Source organism: Telopea speciosissima, chromosome 9, assembly GCF_018873765.1.
Source record: "Telopea speciosissima isolate NSW1024214 ecotype Mountain lineage chromosome 9, Tspe_v1, whole genome shotgun sequence".
NCBI lineage: Eukaryota > Viridiplantae > Streptophyta > Magnoliopsida > Proteales > Proteaceae > Telopea > Telopea speciosissima.
Window position 1 is genome coordinate 50,987,434 of NC_057924.1, and position 26,612 is coordinate 51,014,045.

The 26,612-nt window shown below is 39.8% G+C and overlaps 1 protein-coding gene across 5 annotated transcripts; it reads left to right on the forward strand.

The window, feature by feature from the left end:
* Positions 1-2,718: 2,718 nt before the first annotated feature.
* On the forward strand, positions 2,719-24,725 carry LOC122640515 (protein DETOXIFICATION 41-like). 5 transcript variants are annotated; one of them, XM_043833729.1, is made up of 9 exons: positions 2,719-3,044; positions 3,966-4,510; positions 4,622-4,708; positions 4,905-4,961; positions 5,073-5,311; positions 5,975-6,093; positions 6,198-6,284; positions 19,252-19,341; positions 24,570-24,725. In XM_043833729.1, the coding sequence occupies exons 1-8, from the start codon at positions 2,733-2,735 to the stop codon at positions 19,324-19,326; spliced, it is 1,521 nt and encodes a 506-aa protein (XP_043689664.1). In that variant the 5' UTR covers positions 2,719-2,732; the 3' UTR covers positions 19,327-19,341; positions 24,570-24,725. The 5 variants fall into 5 exon arrangements, with proteins under 5 accessions (XP_043689664.1, XP_043689663.1, XP_043689662.1 ...); XM_043833728.1 differs by lacking the exons at positions 4,622-4,708; positions 4,905-4,961; positions 5,073-5,311; positions 5,975-6,093; positions 6,198-6,284 and adding exons at positions 17,815-17,901; positions 18,084-18,140; positions 18,226-18,464; positions 18,781-18,899; positions 19,044-19,130; XM_043833727.1 differs by lacking the exons at positions 3,966-4,510; positions 4,622-4,708; positions 4,905-4,961; ... (1 more) ...; positions 5,975-6,093; positions 6,198-6,284 and adding exons at positions 17,120-17,664; positions 17,815-17,901; positions 18,084-18,140; ... (1 more) ...; positions 18,781-18,899; positions 19,044-19,130.
* The last annotated feature ends 1,887 nt before the right edge of the window (positions 24,726-26,612 follow it).

Below are 26,612 nucleotides of genomic sequence, written 5' to 3' on the forward strand. Positions count from 1 at the left end.
TTCAAATGCCTCTCATTTTATGATGCTCCTCCCTCTCGCTACCGATTGTTCAAATCCCTCTTTCCTCTTTTGTATCTCCTTCAAATAACCTTGGTTTCTCAATAGAGCTCTGCAAAATTTCTTTGTTTGATATTTGACAATGGCCGGAAGGGGAAACTCTCTTGGCTCATGAGCGGCGAAGAAGGCTACAGAATGGTGCCCGTGCTCCTGTGTATCTTGCTGCTGTTCTTGAATACCTCATAGCAGAGGTGGGTTTCGAATTTCCCCTATTTATCTATTAGGGTTTCTTTCCTATCTATGGGTTAGGGTTTAATTCATAGCAGAGGTGGGTTTCAAATGTCCCCTATTCAATTGGCGGTAAGGAACGATGAAGAATTGAGCAAGTTGCTTGGTGCTATTACAATAGCCAACGGTGACGTGATGCCTAACATTCACAATCTCTTGTTGTCGAAGAAGATTGGTAATGGTTCGCCAAAGTCCATTGCTGCTGCTGACGACAGTTAAATAATCGCTGCTTTTGGTAGAAGATCAATTGAAGTCAGAAGAATGGAAACATGCAGGGAGGAAGTGGTTGCTGTTAGATTCTAATTCTTTGTTATCTTTTAACCCTTTTTAATGATAGAAACTTGTTGTGTAGTGGGTTTTCCTTGTATAAATTCTTGGGTTGTCTTTTTTATGAGTTCAAGAACGTAGATGAGTTCAGATGGATGTAATATCTTGTGAATTTTGAAATAATTTGAATCCTTTTCTATTTTTTGTATTTAGTTTCATTTATATCTTGTTTTCAATTAGAGTAATGGAGGCTAAAATGGTTGCAGTCTTTGGAAAAGAATTTAGGATGGTTCATAAGCAAATTGCTTACCAGTAAAATGGGTTCTGTGATTCACCATTGGGACTGCAAATCTGAACTCAGATCATTCAACTAGCCTTGATACTTAAGGGGTTTATTCTTTAAGGGGGTTTCTTCTCTCATTTTTTCCCTTTCCTGCGAGTCTAAACTTCTTCCTCAGGTTACCTCTGTTTCTTCCTCATGTTTTTCCCTGTTTCTTGCTGCTACTGTGAATCATATTCTGATCTGGGTGATAGTTGTAATCCTACAGCAGTGGGTTGATTTCTCTCTGACCTAGCCCTTGCACCTTGAGATCCTTATCAAAGGGCTTCCAAATATGGGATAGTTCCCAGAGTTTCAGATCTGGAAAGCTCACTTTTGTCTGAGTTACAAACTAGCGGCACTAGCCACTATCACTGGTTGTGACTGGACCATGCATCTTCAACTTTGGGAGTTTGTCTTAGGACTGGTGCATAAAATAAAATGTTGGGGTAGTGTGGAGTCAATAGGGGTAAGGGTTACAAACCTGTTCATGATCTTCCATGAGATGGGTGACCTTGTTTGAGGAGCTGAATCGATTTTAAAGGTTGTTGCCCCTGCTGGTTTGTTTTCTACAATGACCTAAGGTTGGTAAGAGAGAAAATGGGTTGACAAGTATTTTTTGGTCTTAATATAGATGAGGATGGCATTATTATAATTAATATCAAATTGGGAAGAACAGGTTTTACCAAACATCATTTTCGTTTTGAACACGTTCTTGAGACCATTACCAAACGGTCATTTTCAGTCTCAGAACGTCGTTCCAGACGAAGAACGCAAAAGAACGTTCTTAGTCAAGAACGGGCGTTCTTTGTTCAGACCGTTACCAAACGCAGCCTTAGTAAATTTTTAAAACAAGCTTGTTGGTTTCAAAATCATCTCAAGCCACAAAATGGTTGCAAGGCATAATACCGTTCCAAGGGAAGGGGATCAAGGGGATCAACAGACCGGTGTAATGAAATAAGAATATTTTAATAGTTACTAGTTGTGTGAGGTGAGTTGTCCCTGCGCTTAGATACAGAGGTGACCAAAATGACTACCCTGCTCCAACGGAGAAGCGAAATTTCCTGAGCTGCAACGGTCATTTACTTATGGTGAAGGAAAATTTTGTCCTTTTTGAGAATCTCAGTTTTTGTTGCAATGTTGATACAAATTTTTTCACCAAAATGAGAATCCATATGCTTTCCTTTCCCAACTGCCGAGACAAACTGTCTTCCTTCTCCTGCTAAAGAAAGAAGAAGACATATATAGCCTGTTGGTGCAGTAAGTGGGAATGTCGGATATTTAGTACCAGGGTCCAGTTCGAGTTAATTTACTGTTCTGCCCATAAAAAATCAAGATTTTTTTATTCAAATTAATCTTTCTGAGTCAGCATTTTTTCACAATGACCATTTTACCCATCACATGGCCTTAAAAGTTAGTTCAAACAGAAGGGTAATGGAATCCCTTTACTTTAATTGGTGGGACCCACCATTACAGCAAATTTAGAATAAAAAAATTCAAAACTTTCTTCTATTTCCATTAAAAAAATGTAAGCATTGAAACCTTTGAGAGAAAAAATGAAAACTTTGTTCAAAAATTAAGTTTTAGTTGAGAGCTACTTTTCATTTTTTTTAATCCCAAAATTAAAACTGGTTGGTAACTCCCGGAGAGATTCAGAATGGTAGATAGAGTAGTGATACTCTGATAGTCATAATGAAAATTGATCCATTAAATACATAAGTTGATCGATTCATGATTTTAACTCTCAATTCCAACTTCTCATCATTTCCACTTCCACTTCACTTTCTTTTCTCAGTTTTAAGAGAAACATAAAAGAGTGTTTGTTTGTTTGTTTGTGCTATATAGAGAGAGCTCTATAGAGATGGGGTCCAACGGTTACTATGAACCATTGTTGGTCGGACAAGGCCGGCCTGAGTTGGCTAATTTGTCTTCTGAAGAAGTAGAAGAGATATTGACGACACATGAGCCTTTGCCTTACCGATGGTGGCCTCGTCTTGTGGCTTGGGAATCTAGACTCTTATGGGTTCTCTCTTGGGCATCCATCGTTGTTTCTATTTTCAATTTCATGCTCAGTTTGATCACTCAGATGTCTGCTGGACATCTTGGTGCCTTGGAGTTAGCCGGTGCTTCTGTTACCAATGTTGGAATACAAGGTCTTGCTTATGGGATCATGGTATCTCTCTCTCTCTCTCTCTCTCTCTCTCTCTCACTCTCTTTATACTTCTTCTTTCTTCTATACTTTATTTTTCAAGCTTTAATAAAATAAATTTATGTATCCAATAATATAATCAAGGGAAAAAGATCTCTGTCTGGGAGTCTGGCCTATGCCAGTACTCCCCTGAGTCTAACTCTCTCCTCCCATGTGAAAAGACACCTCTGCCCCCTTGTTTTAAAGAAGAGAGAGATAGACACATAGGAGTGCTAGCGTAGGCCACACTCCCGCACAGAAAACTGCTTCCTTATAATCAAATTTGTAAATGATTCCTTTGCGGAGGCATTCATTGGGTGTTTCCTATCGGTGTAGGGCTACACTCTTAAATTGAAAACACTTAACAAAAAATAGAATTGGAATCTCCGAAAATCGATTACCTTTTTAACCCTGATTCTATGTATAGAGTTTGACCAAGTTTGATCGATTTCGGAATGAGTCAAATTGGAATCAATAGATACCGATCGAATTAGCCGCCATAAAAGTATTTTAATATTACATGTCTGATAAAATATATTTAGGTTGTGTTTGGTAAGTATTCTTGGAATAGATTTGGGTGTAGAATGCATTTTGAAGCTAGAAAATAGAGAAGAATTGAGTTTAAGAATGTGTTTTAGACCTAGAATCAATTTTGAGAATGCATACCAAACACCACCTTAATTTTACTATTCTTTTTTTTTATGGCAAAAGCTCATGTGCACGACTGCGCACAAGACAACCGAGCCCGATCGAAGTTTTGATGAATCGCCTTCGGTGTTCGTGTACAAAGTCCACCTCCCTTTTTTCTATTTATCTTTTGGGATTGAGTATGAAAATAAACATCTTTGAAACTAGTTTTTGTATTTGATTTTCTAATATCAAATTTTTTCCTTGTCTTCTCCATAGTTGGGTATGGCTAGTGCTGTACAAACTGTGTGTGGCCAGGCTTATGGAGCGAAGAAGTATTCATCCCTTGGTATAATTTGCCAGAAAGCCATAATATTGCATCTAGGAGCAGCTTTTCTCCTCTCATTTATCTATTGGTACTCCGGCGCAATCCTCCGAGGAATCGGACAATCGGCTAGCATAGCAGAGCAAGGCCAAATTTTCGCGCGAGGATTGCTCCCTCAACTCTATGCATTTGCACTGAACTGTCCAATGCAGAGGTTCCTACAAGCTCAAAACATAGTAAACCCCTTGGCTTATATTGCTGTTGGGGTCTTCCTCTTCCATATATTACTCACATGGGTGGTTGTGTATGTTTTGAACTATGGGCTTTTAGGGGCAGCTCTTTCTTTGAGTTTCTCTTGGTGGCTCTTAGTCATTATGACTGGGCTTTTTATACTTTTAAGCCCATCTTGCAAGGAAACTTGGACAGGGTTCTCTACACAGGCCTTTAAGGGGATTTGGTCTTATTTGAAGCTAACACTTTCATCAGCTGTTATGCTATGGTAATTTTTTGAACTATAATCTCTCTCTCTCTATTTATTAATCCATATCGATTTAATTAAAATCTCATTTAATCGATGAATTATTTGATTAACTTTCATCTGGAAATGCAGCTTGGAGATATGGTACAATCAGGGTCTCGCGCTTATATCGGGCCTACTCCCAAATCCAACAATTGCACTTGATTCCATATCTATCTGGTATTTCCTTGATCTCTCTCAACATGATCAGGTCTCAATTTAAAGGTGCAATTCAGGCTAACAAACCAACCCCCAACCAAAACTGTGGCCCATAGCCCATTGGATTGGGCTAAACTCTAACTTTAATGGGCCATCAGGGCCTGTTTGAAGATTGTACACTCACCTTTGCTTCTTGTCTATTTCTATTAAATTTCAGCTTGAATTACTGGACATGGGATATGATGTTTATGTTGGGCCTCAGTGCAGCAGCCAGGTGATTAACTCTATCTTCATCATATACACTCTGTAACTTAATCTCATTTTTTAGCAGTTAATTCGATTATCAATATTGATGTAATATCGAAAAACTTGGCGGGTCTTGTAGTATTCGAGTCGGTAATGAGCTCGGCGGCTCTCATCCAAAGGTTGCGAAGTTCTCAGTGATCGTTGTTAACGCTACAAGCATCATCATCAGTGCAATTTTCACTGCACTTGTTATGATATGCCGTAACTTATTAAGCAAGGCTTTTACCAGTGATACCGCCGTTGTTAACGCGGTTTCGGATTTGACTCCATTACTTGCAATCTCAATATTCCTTAATGGAATCCAACCTATACTCTCAGGTTATTTCTACACCTACACTCCACATTGTGTTAAGAATTATCAATAGACAATAATTAGATGCCAGAAACAGTCTCTCTGCGTAGTAAGACTATATACATTATGATCCTCCCCAGACCCCATAGTGGCGGGAGCCTCGTGCATTGGGTATACCCATTTCTTTTTTATGAAAAAGGATTTAAAATTTTACAAAGGGTTAGGATAAGTTGTGGGCCTGGACCAGGCCATTTGGCTGGGTTTTCTTCCAAAGCAAGGTGGGCCAGCCCATTGTTTTGTTGTGTGTACGTCAGTTGATGGCCCAGACTAAGGCTCAAAATCTGTCTGTCTGGGCTTCTTCATGTTAGAAGGCATATATGACAAAAAGAGAATAAAAAATTGTCACCATCTGCCATTCTGAGACAAATGGGTTGGTCCATGTTATAATTAAAGTACCAAAAACCCATTTAAAATAAAAATTTTAATATCCCTAAACGGATACGAATATCCTAAATGAATATTGATGCGAATCGAATTCAAATTTTTGAATATTCGTTTACATCCCTAGTTTCATTGTGATTAATGGTAGTTACATGAATGAGCATTAATTGAGCACCATAGTGTTGTAAGTTAATTGAAAATTTACAATCTCTCATGATTCATAACTAATAATTTTGGGATTTTATCAGGAGTGGCCATTGGGAGTGGATGGCAAGCTCTAGTAGCTTATGTCAATTTAAGCACTTACTACATTATTGGTCTCCCCGTTGGATGTCTTCTTGGCTTCAAAACAAGTTTAGGAGTAGCTGTAAGGACTCTCTCTCTCTCTCTCTCTCTCACTCTCATTCTCATACACACATTATCTTGTAAGTCACTGGATCTAACTTTTTTTCTTCATATTGTTTGGTTTAGGGGATTTGGTGGGGAATGATACTTGGAGTTTTTCTACAAACGGTAACCCTAATTATCTTAACTGCCAGAACGAACTGGACTAAGGAGGTAATGCATGAGCCAAGATTTGTTGATTTCTTCTCTCATCTCTTAATATACAATTTTTTGTTGACTTATAACCAACCATTGGTGATTCTGGCTCTCTGTATGTAGGTTGATAAAGCGGCTGAGCGCTTGAAGAAATCAGAAGATGAACAAAATCTTGATTTGGTCAACAACATAGCATGAGCCTCATTGCTTATATAGATCACAAATTTTTTTTTTTGTGATTCAAGAGTTAATTTTCCCCCTCTTTTTTTTTTTGGTAGAAATTTCCCCTCTCTTGTTTTTTTTGGTAGAAATTTTCCCCCTCTTTTACACCGGACATTGTAACCACTGTTTTAAAAGCCGGAAAGGTCATAGAGCGGAAACGGGTCTGGCATTGGCTATGTAACTACTGATAAAATTAATAAAGGTAAAAGATTTGTACAACGCCAGCTTAATTTCAAAATTGCATGCAGACACTTCTCATAAGGCTCAGATTACTGTAGCAGCACCACTGTAAAATATCCCATATACCCTCCTAGTTTTAGTGTACGTTTTTCTATAATGCCCCTCCTCCAAGACATGAAACTGCACACTGTCCGTGCAGCGAACCCTCTCCCAATTAATAAAATGCTACTTAGACCCCCAAAAGCTAAAAGGCCACAGTGCATACGCAAGAATAGGTTCTTTGCCTAACGCGGCTGTGATTCTCTTCCTCTTTCATTTGCTGCTGCCATCTCTGAGTAGACCGACAATTCATTTCTCTCGTGCACCTTGTACTTGTGAAACCCTTGATTCACTTCCTCTATCATTGGTAGGCTAACTTTTCTATTTGTTCGACGGGCTGCAATCTTGGTTATTTGCCACTCTACTTCTTTTGAGCATCATGACTTCATCCTACAAGTTGCATTTTGGGATCCGTGGAAGTTACCATTCTCTTTATTTTTGGGATCCCATTCACCAAGGGGTGGGAGAGAGGGTGGGAATGGATATCGAGAGGGTATTTTGGAACATACAAAAATCCTAGGAAGGATTTCTGAATCCTAAGATGGTGGGTAAACCGTCCACCATCGGTGGAAGAATATTTTGTCCTAGTTTGATAGTCCAATTGTTGACTTTAAATATCCTTGATTCACTTCTTCTCTCATCATCTCTTTGTTTCAATACCTCTTGCATCACTTTATTGTCTCCCTCGTTTAAGTAGCACAACTTCTTTTTTCCCCTCGCTTTGAAGTAATTCGGGCTGACCTCTCTTTGATTATTTTAGTGACACATTGTTAAACTGAATGCAATTCTTCTTCTCTTCTTTCCTATCCCCATCTTTCCTGCAATGTCTGGTATTATGATGTATTTCAACTTATTCGAAACATCTCATGTAACACACCCCCATTTCCGAGTCTAGAATAAAGGCCAAGAGTTGCTTGGTAAGAGACACTATGACCCTAATTATATGAATATGCATGAAGCCCTCAACCATGTTTCTAGATTGCAAATGTGATACTCAAATAACTTTGTTCATTTGGGAAAATTTTTTGCTGCTACACTTATAGCAGGAATGTTCCGGCTACAAGGCTAGCAGCCAAGGAAATAGAATAATTCACTTCCCCTTTGAGTTCATAAATACCCTCCTAGGTTTTAATATTTTCTAAAATACCCCTTAAGATTCCATTTCCTTGGCTACCAGTCACATTCCTGCTACTAGTGTATCAATGAAAATTTTCGTCCGTTTGTGTTGGGATTCGAATTGAATTGACAATGTGAAGTCCAAGCTGTCATTGGTGCTAATAAAGAAATGACAAAATTTTCAACCAAAAAAAAATTGAAGTCTTTGTAACAGGCTTCTAAGAATTGGTAGGTAACCATATATATAAGGGGAAAGTTTTCATACACGGCCGTGTCACCTCTCACAAAGATTTGGAAAAGTTATAAACCCTCACCCATTAATTAATGTCTTGAAACTCCCACCCTCTCACATACACGGCTTACACAGCCGTGTATTAAAACTTTCCCCTAAATATAATTAAGAAAATTTATGGACAACATAATCGGCACTCTATGGCTCTCTCACTCTGTTGTATTATTATTTCATAAAAGCATTTTTTTGAGTCAATGTACTATTTCAAAAAATATTTTTAGAGTCATGTGGTACAAAATTTCAAAATGTGTCTTTTGTTTATTCCCTCCTTTTTACTTCCCTCCATTTTTGTTTGAATTTGTTGTGCTCTCTTGTGTGCAAGAGGCAATATTGAGCTCAAGAATAGTCCCACATTGGTTGTGGGAGAGTAACTTGAGGGGTATATATATATGGTTAGTTCCTTAAGATGTGAGCCCTTTGGAGAGGCGGTCACCCTACTCTCTAGTGTGTGGGGGGTCCTTGAGGTGCTTTTGAATTGCGCGCGCCAAGCCAAGCCGTGGTCGTGGTCATGGTCGGGGTGGGGGCAAAACCTTATTTTTGATAAGTAGAAGTTTTGCACTTTTGAGTTTTTATTTTTATTTAAAACTTGGTTTGGTTCACCCATGGTTCATCTATATGGTTGAACCGTACGTGTCTATTCGTACATGTATATGAATAGATACACCCCCTCCCTGTACGTGAAGGAAATACATACATCTCCTGTATTTGTATCGATATATCCCTTCATGAAAGGGTATTCCATTACTATATATATACAAACTCTTGCCTGCATTTCACACACACAACAGAAACGAATTGTCTCTGCAACAGTCTGTTCCAGAGACCAGCCTTACTGTATTTTCTTTAGTAACAGAGGGCTAGTATAGCCGTTTGATATCCTTAGTACTCGTATCAGGTTCTGCAACCTATACGTTTAGGAGTTGTTTTATCTTGGAGGGTTAGGTGTAAGGTCAACCCCGTTGCAGAAGAGGGGGCATCTAAAACCTTAAGGAGAGTATCTATCAAGATACGACTTAACTCACCCTGTTCGTGACTGTTTCTGTTCGTGTTGTTTGGAGTTCTCTTCTCTGGTTAGTGTCTCGGTACTGATAACAGGTATTTTCCTTATTACTGTATTACAGTTTAGTCTTACAGTATATGCCTTGAATAACACACTCTCTTCCAAGTAGCGATGGATTATGGGTAATAGAATGTCTTGATGTTGATTAATGGACCACTTCCTGGCTTCAATGGAATGCAGTGGTCATGGGACTGACAAGGTGGAGAAGACGTTATAAGATTGAGGAGAAGACTCCTTCTCCCTCGCTGTTGGTGTGGATATGGAGTACAACTGCAACAAAATTCCTTGCTCATGATTAGTTATTGGCTATTAGTGAGAGATTCCACCTCATCTTCTAGCTTTTCCACCCTCTGATCCATGCCTCGGCCCTGATACTAGGCTGGTATGTACACAAATTGTCCACGTTTACCTATCTTTAACTAGAAAAGGGAGATAAACAATGAAGAAAATTATCAGAGTAATCTAGCGTAATTGGGAGTTCACCTATCCTAGCCTCTTTCTTAAAGAGAAGTTTTAGGAGACTCTAAGCTTATCTTCTTTACTTCTAATTATTGATAAATAGGCTACTTAGCCGTTCCAACTTACCACTTCTACTAAGATACAACTACTCTTATCACACGTCTATTAAAACAAAAAAAAAAAAAAAAAAAAAAAAAAAGAAGATTTAGTGATTCAGGTCCAAACTTGGGAGTCATCAAATTTAAGAGAGTTGGGCCTTCTACAACCAATTTTGAAAGAAAACCAAGCGTTTCTGGTTTTGCAAAAACTGAGCTTTCAATGACTTCTTTGCTACTGCTATGATAGTTTTGGAATTGACCAAAAGAGTTCACAGAAGACAATAATTCTGATTGGATGGTTTCAGATTATTAAGAGTTTATTTGTTCATAACATTCTTCCAATAAACAATTGGATTTGTGGAACTCGTCACCCATTTTGATGAGGTCCTATTATCTTCTCATCCAAGTCTGGAAAATTTAATGTAACATTTAGGAGGTAAACCCTTGCTAGTTTGTACTCCCTAACCAAATATGTAAATATCCCAAAATATATTTCAGGGTGGAGATCAGAACACATCCTTTTTTCACATCACAACCATTCGGCGACGTCATCGCAACAAAATTATGAAGTTGAAATTCCCCTTGGGCCAATGGTCAAATTCGGCTACTGATGTCTCAAACATCTTATGCGACCACTTCCAAGCCCAGTATGCATATGAACCTATTGATAATGCGGCCTTAACTCAGGTACTTGATGCTGTTCAGCCTATTGTTATTGAGGAAATCAATGAAATGTTATGTAAAGCTCCCACCCTAGAAGAAGTACGGGCTGTTTTATTTGCTATGGCACCATTGAAATCCCCAGGCCTAGACGGGTTTCCTCCTATCTTTTACCAGCGGTACTGGGACTTAATAAAAAATGATATTTTCTCTTATGTTACGGAGTTCTTTGCATCGGGACACATCCCATTGGATTTGAACAAGACGTATGTCTATCTTATTCCAAAAGTGAACCAACTGGAGTTGGCAGAGCAATTCCGCCCCATCAGCCTTTGTAATATGATCTTCAAGATTATTACCAAACTGGTGGCAGATCGCTTGCATGGAGTCCTGAATCATCTCATTGCTCCTTCCCAATTAGCTTTCATTCCCAACCGCCTCATCTCCGATAACATCTTGGTGGTGCATGAGATGTTTCACTACATTAAAGAACACAAAAGAGGTAAAAATAAATTTTTAGCCCTAAAGTTAGATATGAAGAAAACATATGATAGGCTTGAATGGTGTTTTATAGAAGGCATGCTTTTAAAGTTGGGCTTTTGTAATGACTGGGTTAATCGGGTGATGACTTGCATTCGGACTGTTTCTTACAACCTTCTTTTTAATGGGTGTATTAAGGGTGTCATATCTTCCTCAAGGGGTATACGGCAAGGGGACCTTATCTCTCTAGCTATTTTTATCTTATGTTCCCCAGCGCTCACAGCGGTGTTGAGACAAGAGGAGGTCGCAGGTAACTTGCATGGAGTCAAAGTGTGGCATAGAGGTGTCCTTATCACCCACCTCCTTTTTGCCAACGATTGCCTATTATTTACGTAGGTTAAATTTGATGAAATTCAGACTTTGAAGCAATGCTTGGACCTCTACTGCAAGGCGACAAGTTAGGCTATTAATCTTCAGAAATCTAGTCTTACTTTCAGCCCGAACACACCTTTGAAGTTTAAAAGATGGTTTTCAAGAATCTTGAAGATCCCCTATGGCGATGGCCCTACGAAATATTTGGGGTTACCTACTGACTTTGGTGCCTCAAAGAAGGACTTATTTCAAGAAGTCAAGGAAAAATGTCTTAATAAGCTTCAAGGATGGAAGGAGCGTCTTCTTTCACATGCTAGAAAAGACGTTTTTTTTAAAGCTGCCATCTCCCCTATGGGAAATTTTGCTGGCTTCCACTTTAAACTTCCTGCATCTTTCCATGAGTCTGTTAGAAATGCCTCATCTACCTTCTACTGGGGGGAATCTGAGAAAGGGGCAACAATTCATTGGATGTCATGGGCTAGGCTTTGCAGGCCAAAAAGCAAAGGTGGTTTGGGGTTCAAGGACTCTAGACTCCAGAATCAAGCTTTACTAGCCAAGGCAGCCTGGAGGTTGTGGGACTCACCTGACTCCTTTTGGGCGAATTTTATCAAAGCTATTTACTTCCCAACTTCAAACTTTCTTCATGCAAAATTGGGAAACAAGCCCTTGTGGGGCTGGCGAAATCTAATGGAAGGGAGAAAAGTCCTGTAGGTTGGATTATTGTGGCAAGTGGGAAACGGTAATCAAATTAATATTTGGGAAGATCGATGGGTACCCTCCTTACTGGGTTATAAACTCCAATACACTCGCCCATTGAATTGCCATCTCTCATCCGTTGCGGACCTTATTGACCCTGAAAACCGGACTTGGCGGATGGATTTACTACAACTTTACTTTCAACCTTCTGACAGAGAAGCCATCCTTAAAATCCCTCTTAGTTTATTTGTGGCTGAGGATAAGCGTATCTGGGGACAATCGCCGAATGGGATCTTTAGTGTCAAATCGGCCTACCAAATGTTGGTGAAAATGCAGGATGAGAAAGAGGCTGCAAATGCATCATCATCAAGGGTGCGTAACTGGGATCTTGTTCCAGATTCTATTTGGAAGCGCATCTGGGCTATAAGAACCTTACCCTAGATAAAAACCTTCATTTGGCGCGCATGCAATGAAGGTTTAGCTACTGGAGATGGATTAGCTAATCGAAATGTTCCTATTGACCCGATTTGCGCTAGATGTGGAGGACAAAAGGAAACGGTGGGACACCTGCTCTTTGAATGTTCATTTTCCAGAGCAATATGGTTTGGAAGCTCTCTTACGCACTCTCCCTCCTTTACCTCGGCTCCATCTCTACATGAATGGCTAAGTGGTTGGGATGTGCTATTTCGCAAGGACAAAGGGCTGGCCCGAGAATCACTTGCGAAAGCTTTTTTCATATGCTGGTACATTTGGCATGCGATGAATGACATGGTGTTTAAAAGTAAATCCTGGACATCGGCAGATGTTATTTCAGCTGCAGAAAGGGTGTATAATGAATATGCTTCTGCAATGGCAACCCCAACAAAGGCTCATGGTCCGACGTCACACGATAAGGGGTGTTAGGCTCTCCCTCCTGTTGGTGTGCTGAAGGCAAACTATGATGCAACACTTATAAAGGATAAATCCAAAGGGGGCTTGGGGGTTATTTTCAGAGATCATAGAAGTGTACAAATGAAGGCCCTCTCGATCCCCTACCATCTCAGTTCGGTTCTTCAAGGGGAAGCAGCGGCAGTTCGCATCGCTCTCATCCAAGCCCTTGAAGATGGACACCAACGATTGCAAGTGGAACTTCTCTCCTTTCTCCTCGACCCCAACCGTATACCACCCTCTAAAGCGGCTATCAAGATTGCGGACGTAAGGCGAATAACTGCCTCTTTTACGTCCATTTCCTTTCTTTGTATTCCTAGGGATCTAAACTCTATTGCAGATACCCTGGCTAGGAAGGCCCTATCCATCATGTGTAAGATAAATTGGCCGCTTACCATTCCGTGGCTTCATACCCTTTGCCTAAACGAAGCCATTGGCTGTACACATGGCTATGATCAGTAAATTTATTTCTTACCAAAAAAAAAAAAAAAGAAAACAAAATTGAAGGCAGATCTTAAAACTACAGAGTGAAAATGACAGTTTTGTGTACAACTCTTTATAGAGAATAACAAAAATGCTGATTGAACAATCCAATGATGTAAGGAGTGCCCTTACAATTTTAGTCATTGTCATGTGAAAGGTACCTAGGTAGACTCTGTAATGGGCACAAATGTGTGTTTTTGTTCTATTTATCTTAAAATTTTTTTATTCTAAGGTTGGTTTACATAAGTCCAAATTTTCTTTTATCCCAACATTTGTTCGTCTACCAAAACAATATCATCTACAAAACACAAACACCAAGGAATCTGATCCTAAATGTCTCTAGTCAACTCATCCATGATTCTTTCACCAACATAAAGATGACTCGAATGGCTACATTTCTCATGATATCACCTTCAACTCAAGGTCAATGCACAAACACTGAAATTAGAAGCATGTTTTTCAAATAAAAATTCCTCAATTTATAAGACAATAGTGCCATTTTTTTGGTTCCTTTTTTTTGTTTTTTATAATAAACATTGGAAGCAGTTTTCTGTAAGGGAGTGTGGCCTACGCCAGCACTCCCATGAGTCTCTCTCTCTCCTCCTTAAAACAAGGTGACAGAGGTGTCTTTTCACATGGGGAGGAGAGAGATAGACTCATGGGAGTGCTGGCGTAGGCCACACTCCCGGACAGAGATCTTTTTCCCTATAAACATTTACAACCTATACCGTCCGTTTCCATTTTTTACCACGATTTGTTTTTTGACCGTTTTATTTGACTGTCTGTTTGAAAAATATTAGTGTTTAAAATCCGCACCATAAGACTCCGTTTTTTTTCATTCCCATTTTTGCTAACTATAGTCCAACTTCAAGTCCAACTATAACTTCTTCACCGTCAGACCACCATGATTTATTGACCAATGTATTCATGATTTATTCACTCCAACTTCTTCTCAAATCTTTTTTCTCCTCTTTGGAATTCTTAGCTAAAAATCATCATATTATCCCATTGGACACCCTTAAGGTAAAGCTTCCCTGCCCCGTCATTATTTTTAAGGCAGATGGAATTCTTGTTTAGTTCATTGCCTGATTCCACCATTAGATATACAAGGCACACCTTTGGGTTACTAATATGGCATGCCATGTGGTTGAATCTTCTCATGTTTTTTGTTTAAATGATGGAATCAGTAATCCTTTAAAACGTGCCCTTTTTTAGGGTCATGTCCTTGAAAAAACTAAACGTTTAAAACACGTATTATATCTTTTTTTTTTTTTTTTTTTTTTTTTTGCCGTTCATGACGTATTTGAGCATATTTTTAACGATCTCATTCAAGTTTTGATCCATTTAAAATACGTCCGTACCAAACACCAGCCATTCCCGTTTTAACTAACGGAGGTCCACGCACACACACACACACACACACACACAAAAAGTATATATAAAAAAGAAGATTACCCTATTGTATATTGAGAAAAATTGAAGTTCAAATTCCATTCGAGATTCTAGAGAAAGTGTTAGGTAACAACAAACTTATCTAATTAAGAAGAAGCTATATCTACTACTCAATTTGACCCCAAACCACACACAAACTGTTTGGTGCTGCGCAAGTATGTCTAATAGTACTGCAACTTAGAAGGGTAGGCAGCCGTTAATTAATACATATCAAGCAAACACCAGGAAAGCACAAACGTAGCTTCTCACTAATTTCCAGCGCCGCATATCTCACTTGGGCCAACCCAGTAATCGCACTAAGCAGCATCCAATGGGCGACAACAATGGCACCACCCACACCCACACCCACACCCAGCCATTGCTGCAAGACATCAATGGCAATGTTGGGGTAACAGGGCTGTCCTCAGAAGCCGTGGAAGAGTTGTTGCTGGTAAACGATCCTGTGCCAATTCGATGGTTGCCAGGGCTGGTTTGGTGGGAGTCCAAACTGCTCTGGTACCTCTCTGGTGCATCCATTGCTGTTTCTATCTTCAATTTCATGCTTAGTTTGGTAACCCAGATGTTCACTGGTCATCTTGGTGCTTTGGAACTCGCTGGTGCCTCCATTGCCAATGTTGGAATCCAGGGTCTTGCTTATGGTATCATGGTGAGTTTCTTTCTTTGAATCTCCTTCTTGTTTGAATTCTCTCTACTTTACATTACAACTTAGAACTTAAATAGTAAATGGAAATGGAGAAAAAAAGAGAGTTACATTTACTTCTTTTGAATTTTCTGAACACCTTATATGAGTACTCTTCTTATATTATATTGTAATTTTCTATGTTCTGTGCAATCTTGTCCAAGGATCCAAGAACAGAGAACTCCTTGGGGCCTCTGAATCTTTGACCGGTTGCTGGGGTTAGGTTATCACGTGGTTAGACTGAAAGAGAAATTCTCATGAAAAAACAAGGGAAAAAAAACTGGGGGGGGGGGGGGGGGAGTGGTTCATGGATCCAAACATTCAGGGTGAAATGACCACCCCACCCTGTGAAGGCAGAAATGTCGTCTCTGTTGATGCCTTTGTGTGTGTTCTTATTGACTCACATGTGCACATAGGGGCCACGTTCCCCGCATGAAACACTTCTCAACAAAAGAATAAAAGAGAAATAACATATTAGAATAAAAGATTTGCACGTCGTCCGTGTACGAATTCTTTTTGCACTCTAAGAGACAAAAAGGGGTAGGATCCACACACTCTCTCTCTCCTCAAACCTCCCTCCTGTCTTTCTTTGTTGGGCAGCGATCTGAGTCAACGAGACCGGATTGTCCTTGTATATGTACTGTCCAAAACCCTCCAAGGCCACTCATATGAAATCCACCATAGGACTTGTAGGAGTGGATTCCATGCGAGTGGCCCTAGAGGGCTTTGGACGGTACTTGTACAAGGACATAATCCACGTTCTGCGAGTATGCTATTGTCATTTTTATACTTAAATTTATTTAAAAAATATGGAGCCCTTTGATGCCTTTTTAATTCTCATGATTGGGTCTCTGGCAATGACCTAAACATTCCATTTCAAAAAGGTAGTATTATCTAATTCAATTTCTCTGCTGTGTGTGGACTATGATTAGTATAAAATGCAAGCTCTTACCTGAACACCCTATAGGCTCTGTCTGTTTTCATCTACAATTAAAAGGAAAAAGAACTCTGTCCGAGAGTATGGCTCCTATGCTCAAACATAGAGTGGTGTGGGGCGAAATGATCACACCGCCCCCCAGAAAAGGCAGAAATCCTGCCCCTATTTATGCTTTGGCATGCACTTGCATTGGCCCCCATGCTGGCACGGGGACCATGTTCCCGGACAGAGAACGAGTTCCCAAATTAAATTTGGAAAGAGAAATGTTCTTGTAAAAATGAAATTAAAAAATACAAAAGAAAAAAAAAATTTTGTGGAGTAAGATTTTCATGCATCATTTACAGGGAAAATTTTACCCGGAGAACCTCACAAAGACAATGTCCATTGTTCAACCTAACCACTTGACCCCGGACCCAACTTGCTCTGGTTCTAAGAAAGGACCCTGCCCTGCTTTACCAGGCCTAAGTTTGTTAGGTCTCACTTCTCAATGTAAGAGAGCTTTCAAAAGCTAAAAATGTGAAGCAAATTATGTACTTAAAAGTATTCAAAGACTAATTTAATTTAGCAACTAAAATTTTGAATGTCCTTCAATCATGTCTCCTAACATCCCCCATGTGTCTTTCTTCTTATTTTCTTTTCAGTTGGGCATGGCTAGTGCTGTTCAGACTGTGTGTGGTCAGGCCTATGGAGCAAGGAAGTATGCTGCCTTGGGGATTGTTTGCCAAAAAGCCATAATCTTGCATTTGGGAGCATCTGTTCTCCTATCCTTTGTGTACTGGTACTCTGGCACGATCCTCCGAGCAATCGGTCAGTCAGATAGCATATCAGCACAAGGACAGATTTTCGCGCGTGGATTGCTCCCTCAGCTATATGCATTTGCAATCTATTGCCCCATGCAGAGATTCCTTCAAGCCCAGAATATCGTAAACCCTTTAGCTTATATATCTCTTGGGATCTTCCTTGTACATATTCTTCTCACATGGTTGGCTGTGGATGTGGTGAAGGTTGGTCTCCTAGGAGCAGCTCTTACATTGAGTTTTTCTTGGTGGATACTTGTATTTGTGACTGGGCTTTATATTGTTTTGAGCCCCTCTTGCAAGGAAACTTGGACAGGGTTCTCTATGAAGGCTTTTAAAGGGTTATGGTCTTACTTGAAGCTGACACTTGCATCTGCTGTTATGCTGTGGTAAGTACATTGACTATAAAGGCTCTCTGCAAACTAGCCTGGCCAAGAGTAAACTAAGCTTAAATTCCAGGGCTAGTGTTGCCCAAGTGAATTGCTGTGCTTACTTTGCTGATCACTTACTAATTTTTCATGGGCAATCTGTTATTGCAGTTTGGAGATATGGTACAACCAGGGAATTGTGCTTATATCAGGACTACTTCCTAATCCTACAATCTCACTTGACTCTATTTCTATTTGGTATTCTCATGTCCGTCATCCTCTTTCATTGATTTCTTATGCTACCATATGATGCATCCCTTAAATATCAATTGGAAACATTCCTATGGTTCCACAGATGGCTTTCTTCTTTGGAGTACTCTTTATATAACTCAATAAATTGCCTACTTACATTCTGTTTTTATCGTTTTGAAAAATTTCAGCATGAACTACCTAAACTGGGACATGCAGTTTATGTTGGGCCTGAGTGCAGCAGCCAGGTGTGGGTTTAGATCTCATAGTTGAATCAATGCAAGTCAATAATCTCTTTTCACTTTCAATTCACTAATGGTTTGGGCCTTGCAGTATTCGAGTTGGAAATGAGCTTGGGGCTGGTAACCCAAAGGTTACGAGATTCTCAGTGATCGTTGTCAATGCAACAAGCATCTTGATCAGTATCGTATTCAGCGCATTTGTCTTGATATGTCGCACCACACTAAGCAAGGCTTTCACTAGCGACGATACAGTTATTGCAGCAGTTTCAGATTTAACTCCATTACTTGCAATCTCTGTATTTCTAAATGGAATTCAACCCATACTCTCAGGTAATATTACATTTCATAGGGACCTTTATTTTTGGTCAGCTCTCACTACTTAGTGTTCATCTTAGGCCAAAAGCAGCCTATAGCTGTAATGAGTCCTAAAATTTCTGGTATGGTCTTCAGTATGGAGCAAGAAGGAGCCCCAATTGGGCCCAATTTAAATTTCTCTCACCATTCAGGCTCTGATTACCAATGCTCATATACCACTAGACATTCATTTCTGTTGTTCTCTAGGTCTGTTACACCAAAGTAGCATTTTTTCCCCTTATCTTATAGGCTCTGCAGTTTCTAATCGTTCAAAACTATTTTGGAATTTCAGGAGTTGCCATTGGGAGTGGATGGCAAGCTCTAGTTGCTTATGTTAACCTAAGCACTTACTACATCATTGGTCTTCCTATTGGATGTGTTCTTGGCTTTAAAACAAGCCTCGGAGTGGCGGTAACTCTCTCCCTCTCTCTCTGATACAATTGTGAAGGTCTTTAAATCCCCTGAAGCAGAGGATGTTTAAGTTGGTCAATGATCTAATAATGGCATTGGAACATTCTTCATGATGCCTAAACTAATGGTTATTTAATTTTCCAGGGAATTTGGTGGGGAATGATATTTGGAGTTTTTCTTCAGACAGTAACCCTCATTATCTTGACTGCCAGAACAAACTGGGATAAAGAGGTGAAAAATGATCATCTCTTCTGATCACTTCAGAACTAGATTTCATTTTTAATACATAGTACGCTGATCACTTCAGAACTAAGTTTCATTTTATTAAGAGTTCATCTTTAATACATTGTAGGTTGATAAAGCTGCGGAACGCTTAAAGATGTCTGCGGATGAAGAAAAACTTGAGTTGGTGGACAACATTGCATGACCAACCCTGAGAAATCAACAAGAGATACAAGTTTTGCCCTTTTTCAGTGTTGGGGGAGGAGGTGGATTATATTCAAGATCTTTGTATCTCTGGTTACCTATCGGAATATGTGATTAATGTGAGATGAATGAGAGTAAGTGAGTTAGATGAATGAGAGTTTAGATTAATGAGAGTTCCCGAAATATATGATTTTAGATGAATGAATGCAGTTAGTTCATTTTTGGTAACAGTTCTAATCTCAGAAAGTACTTTTGACCCATAAGTATTGTCTCCTAATTCTTCTCACAGAAAGAAATTACACACAGAAATGTTGAAAGGGATTAACTTGTGATAGTAATTCCATATGCATAAGAGCACGGCATTAGCATCAATTGAAAGAATATAAGAAGTTAAAATCTGTCTAACTCACCTTCTGCACGGATGCGGACCAAAACGGAAGAAGATGAACAAAAACGGCCCCAAAGATCCCAATCCCGCAAAGCTTTCTCAGGATCTTCACTAACTGGATTAGGGAACACCACAAGCTTCAAATTGTTAACAATCCGAGACAAATCTCTCTTCACAGTATCTCACACAGGCCCTGTCAAGGTGTTGGGGGCGAACCAAACCTACTTGCAGAGATATTTTGGCGAGAGTTCGACTGAGAATTGGGAAGAAGCAAGGCAAGAGGGACAGGAACATTAGAAGACTTCTGTTGTGGAGGAAGAGGAAGATTGGATGCTATAAACGGAGATGAAGAAACGGGAATGTAGGCTCGGGGAGGACATTGGCGGTGTCGCAGGGAGCACTGTAGCAGATCCAGACTGGACACCCATTAATAAGGTTATCGATCTCATCTTTGAGTGTTACTTCTTCAGACACGCAAGCTTCTCCCAATCAAATCAGAACCAGAAAATATCTCCAAGCGAAACCCCACTTAGACAGATTTAATAAAACCTGTAGAGGCCCTCTAGTAGAGGGCGAACAAAATCGAAGCAGAAACAAGCGAGAGAGAGAGAGCGCTGGAAAGAGATTACCAGGAGGAAGAGGCGTTATCTTCGTCTGTTAGACGCAGAGGTTATCTCCTCCAACCCCCATCGAAATTTTTGGTTTTTTCCTCTCTTAACCACCAACTTCAGATCATTGTTTCAAGATTGAGGAATCGAATCAGTGAATCGGCCGATTCGGATTGGAGTGGACTGACACCGATCCCAATTTCCACTATTCCTAATTGTTCCTAATTGTTGCTTCCTGAACTCGGATCAGCTGATTTTTAGTCATTTTCTTTATAAACCATCTTGAATCCGACCAAATAATTGGTTAATTCTTGATTCCTAAATCGATTCAATTTTTATCATAAAATAGCTTAGATTCTCGATTCCTTTTTTGTACCGATTCAGGCCCATTTCGATCCGATCGGATCGAAATCTTCTCTGACTGATTCTATTCTCGATTCCAACTATTAAAACCCTGCTTCTGATGTGAGACGGTGCACAAACGTGAAAAACATTTTTTTTTGGGACCTAAAGTCCTCAGATGCATGGTTTGAGGTATGGGGGTCGGTCAACGACTTCGATTAGATTGGATCAATATCAGTTGAGATCAATCTCGATCCAGTATTGATCCATTGATACGGTCAAAGGTAAAAAAAAAAAAAAAAAAAGATAATAAAAATTAATTTTTATTAAAAAAGAGGAATAAATGTGTTCAATTTGATGCGTTTTCTTTCTTAGAATGTGCATTTCATACGTGTTTTCAAAACAAGAAACAGAAGCGTTATCAAACATTAAGTTATGGGATAAATTACAGATCAACCCCCAGTTTTCAATCGAAACTCAGTTCACCCCTTGATTTTTAAAAAAACTTAAATCACCCCCTGATTTAGACTCCAAAATATCAAATTAGTCTCCGACAGTAATTTTTTGCTGTTAAGTGATGATGTCATCCAGTTAAATAAATTTAAATCCCTAAACTACCCTTAACTAGTGTAGACTGTAGAGTTACTTTTTAACCCTTGGATCTAAAAACCTCAAAATCGCCCTCTTCCTCACACCTCTCTTCCTCGAATTTTTATCTCCTACAATTTTGACATCCTCCAATTCCCTTACAATCCCTCACATGGGAGCTAAAATTACCATTTACCCATTATTTGGGCACACTTCCCAAGACAATTAATAAGTGGTCATTTCACTCTCATGTGAGGGATTATAGGGAATTGGAGGGTGTGAGAATTGTAGGTGATAATGATCCTCCTCCTCACATGACCTGCAACTCTATTTTACCAAACCAAAAAAAAACCTACAATTCAAATTCCAAAGCAGACACCTAAAACTTCTTCCATCAAAGATTTCAGAATTCCCAACGGCAAGCGAACGAAAGCCCTTTCTCGCCTCTCCGCCGCCACCGCCACCGCCACCGCCACCGCCATCGTCGACGCCACCACCTCATCTGAACCAAACCCTAACCCTAACCCCAACCCCAACCCCGATTCAAAGCAAGAGGAAGGCGTTGGAGACAGTGGCTGCTTCAACACACTTGGCGACGTGTCATCAGTCTCAGTGACATGTTCGCAAATAGATGGAGCATGGCACTGTCGGTGGTCCCCGATTTCCCACTCCTATTTGGAAACGAAAAAACAATTATCGGAGTTGGAATTGGGATTCGATTACTTTGATGGGTTTTCTGCAAATCATGGAAAGATTACAGCTCCACAAGGACCACATCTCTGCAACAACGTTCTTCTGCTCTTCCAAAACCAAAAGCTAGATCAGAAAGACACAGAATAGTACTGGTTATATTGTCGCCTTCTTCCTTGATTTGTTTCTGTTGTTACCGTATTCTTTTCCGACACCGGTTTGGAGGTAAATGGGCAACAACTGGTTATCAAATTTGCAACCCTACGATGCCGCAATTTCCCAACTCCCCACGCTTCCTCCTAAACCCCGCCGAGGAAAGAGACGGAAATCGAAAAGACAACAATCAAAAAACATATACAAAACCTAAGGAAAGCGAGAGAAAAAAATAAGCAAAAACAAAGAAAGAATGTTCAGAAAAACGGATTTAATTAAGCAGAAAATTAAAGACCCAAATGCTAAATGGGGTGAGGCAATACAGCGAACTGCTTGGGATCAGGCCAGGCCACTTTGGTAAATTTCTTGACGGCGATCCATCGGCGATTCTGTAGACAGCCCTTGTAGACGAGATTGGGGGCTTTGGCGCAGCTCTCAGAGATGATGAAGTCGGAGCTGAAGTTATCGGTGGCAGCTTTGAGGTCGGAAAGTGAGAACTCAGAGAAAGGAGGGACTCCAGCAGCAATGGCTGATGCGTCGGCATTACCGGAGGGAGATGGTTGATTAAATGACGGGTTTTGGTTATGATGCTGTACTTTGCATATCTCTGGTTCAGTTTCCCGTAACGGAGATGATTCACAGCAGCCCGTAACTCTTGTCTCTATCCCTTTGCACCCTCACCACACTCTTGCGCAGGTTGATTGCAGTGGCGGTGGCAACAGGAAGGAGAAGAAGACCAGCAGAAGCAGAGAGGAAAGGGTGGAGATAGAGGGGGAGGGGGTAGTGATGATCGCGCAAGGAAGAGGATGGTGTGGGATGAGGTTGCACGGCGGTAATGATGGTAATGGTGGTGGTGGTGGCTGGGGCAACGGTGGTTGTAGCCGTGGTGGTGATTTGGGGTATAATTGAAAATATCAAATTAGGTATCTGAAGTGCATTTTCTACAAACATTGGATACCTCAATTATCATTATTTATCTTATTTTGATTGACGTTAAAATTATCTTTTCAATTTTTGATTTGATTTAAATTAACACCGTTACTATAGAGGAAGAGACATTTGAGTTTTTTCAAAAAATAGGAGATGATCTAAGTTTCAATTAAAAACTCGAGGGTGATCTGTAATTTACCCTAAGTTTTGTATGTGTTTTCATTTTTAAAATGTGCATTTCATACTCAAAATAAAAAAATGAAGAATGGGAATATTGTTTGGATAACTGTTTGGCAAAAGTGAATTTTTGATTCTAGAATTCTCAAATCTTTATTATTTTAAGTTGTCGACAAACATTCTTTACCAAAAAAAAAAAAAAAGTTATCGACAAACATTTCCCCAACAATTCCCTTAGGAGAGCAATGACTCAAAAATAACATCAACATCATCATTTGCTTCAAAGGCTTGACATCATCTTGGAAATTAGAACAATGAAGGAAAGAGCTTAAACTAGGATTGTAAGAGGACTGGGCTTTATAGAACCCTAGTTTAGCCCGATCCAATCCTGACTCAGGGTCAGAAAAATCCAATCCTGACCCGCCCTCAAGGTCGGATCGGGCTAACCCTGATTAGCCTTGATCATGGGGAGGGGAAAGGAAATGCATGGACTGAAATGGCCAGGGAGAAAATTATCAATTTTACGTAAGATAACATTGTAATAAAATGTATTATATCACTTATTGTCTTCATATATAATATAGGGAGAAAGTTCTCTGTTTGGGAGTGTGGCCTATGCCAGCACTCCCATGAGTCTATTTCTCTCTTCTCCATTTGAGAAGACACCTCTGCCCCTTTATTTTGAGGAGGAGAGAGATAGACACATGGGAGTGCTGGCGTAGGCCACACTCCCGGACATAAAACTACTTCCCTATAATATATTATGTAAAAAAATGTAGGTGTCGTTTAAAGTTTATAATATATATATTATAGTATAACTTAAAACAGGGTCGGGCCGGGCCAGGCTTAGCTCTAGGCCTCAACCCTAACCCGACCCGACCCTGACTCAGGGCCAGAAATTTCTAGCCTTGACCAGCCCTCAGGGCCAAATATCTCAGCCCAAGCCCTGTTCGGGCTCAGGGCGGACTAGGGCGGGTTCGGGTCGATAGGACCAAACTTGCACCCCTAGCTTAAACCCTATGTTGCAGGAGATTTTCATTTCAAAACTCAACTTCATCGACGATAATGTCCATTCTCTGCTATGATAAACCCTTGTTTGATGCAGAGTTATCATATGCTAAACCCTTATTGCCCAAGACCACTATCTATACCTAAATCAATGGTCCTGAAGTGGTCAACAAAAATATCACGACCAAATACCTCATTGTTGAGATCTAGGCTATGTTTAATATGAATTCCCATTCTCAAAATGCATAATGCATTCTTCACTAAGAATGTGAACATTGTTTGGATATGTGCCTGGCTAAAGTACATTTTTTATTGTATAATGTTCACTTCTCTTTCTTTGGCTAAAGTACATTCAGAAAATTAGCATATGTTTTTACAAGAAATCAGCAAGAGATACAAGTTTTGCCCTTTTTCGGAGTTGAGAGGAGAGGGGATTTGGGTTAATGATCTTTGTATCTCTTGTCACATATCGGAATATGTGATTAAGGTGAGATGAATGAGAGTTTAGATCATTGCGAGTTCCTTAAAAATGCGATTTTAGGTGAACAAATACAGTTAGTCACTATAATCACGAGATAAATGTTTTTGTAACTTTATAGCGTCCGTAGATAGGCAAAAGGGAGAATTTCCTAGATCTACTTATTGAGGGAGACAACTCAGCAGCCCACCTCATCACACCACACAGCTCAGAGCCTACATCAGGATCTATGTCAGAGCTTACACTAAAGCAGCTTCAGACTCCAGAACTTTCGGTTGAGGGTCATTCACATGTTTTAGCTGAAGACACTCTCCATTCTTGATCCATGGAGAGCCTTCCATTTGTAACTAACTCATTCTTTTAGAATAGATCTAACCATACATCTGTAACTAAGGTTTTTGTACAGTTCATTATATAAAGCAATACACAGAGGTCTTCTCCTTGAGAAAGCCTTATCAAACTTCTTCGTCTCTGTTATTTCTTTACTACTAGATTGTAAAAAGAATTACAAAAATAGTAGGTATAAATTATGTTTTATCATCACAAATTACAAGTTTGAAAAGATTTACCAAATCCTCATATTAGTAAAAATAGCTAAATGAATAACCTAAAATACCTCAACTTACTTGTTTCTCCTTCATTCTTCTCTTTCTTTTCTTCTTCCTCGGACGAAGGAACACCTCTAGACTTCCTCCTCCCCACCCTTGCAACACCGCCCCACCTTCCTCTCTACAAATCTGCCCTGCACCATCATTGCCACCCATCCCTTCCCTCCCCTACAACCCCACCACTCTTTAAATGAATCGTTTCTCCTATTCATTTCACCCATAATAATGAAATTTTGATGCTTAGTGTTCATAGGTCTGTCTCTTTATCTGTAATTGGGGTTATCTCTTACCGATGATTTGAATGATGGCTTTGAAACTGTGATTGTGAAATCCATCATTTTTGACAACTTAATCACAACACTGCGATCCATCAGTTTCAAAGATCGAAATTTTGAACTCAAAATACAGAAATCCCTTGGCTCAGGAAACATGCTCTTAAAAGGTCGGTTGACTTTACAAATGGAAACCATGATTTCAATAAAGGTACCTTCTTCAAAGAAGGAAATTAAATCCGGAGAGAGAGAGAGAGAGAGTGTGTGTGTGATTGTGGTTTCTTAAATTATTCTATTCCTAGTTGTCCGGTTTTTTTTTTTCCCACTTTTATTGAATGGTTTATTAAGAAATGGATGCATGGTGGGACGGGTTTGCAGGGGAGGGAGGGGATAGGAGGAGGAGAGAGGGAAAGAAAGGGAGGGGTGGATGGGAGTTGCAGTGGTGGTGGTTCCGGGCAGATTTGCAAAGAGGAAGGCGAGGCAGTGTTGCAGGGAGGGAGAGGAAGGAGTGTGGAGATGTTCTTCATCTCAGGAGGATGAAAAGAAAGAAAAGAAGGAAGAAAGGAGTAGAGCGAAGGAAGAGTTGGGGGTATTTTAGGTTATTCATTTAGTAATTTTCACTCATATAGGGGGATTTGATAAATCTTTTCAACATTGTAACTTGTGTTGGTAAAACATAATTTATACGAACTATTTTTGTAATTCTTTGTACAATCTAGTAGATCTAGGCAATTCCCCTAAGCACAAAGCAACAAATTTTATGGTCATTGGAAATCAAGTAATAGTGAGTGTTAGTTGTTCAACTTCAACATGGGCAATACAAAACCAGGCCCAACCAGATCCAACCCAAGATTTTCCAATCTGGGTTAGGCCAGTCATTTGGGTTGAACCTGAGCCCACCAGAGTTCCTATTTCTAGAAATAGGTTTGTTTGGTCAGGTTGGAGTTTGGCTCGGTTTGGATTAGGCTTGACACAAACCCAGCCCTACCTAAGTACCAATGTTATTATGTTGTACCATATCTCGAAGATGCATTAGTAAGTGAAA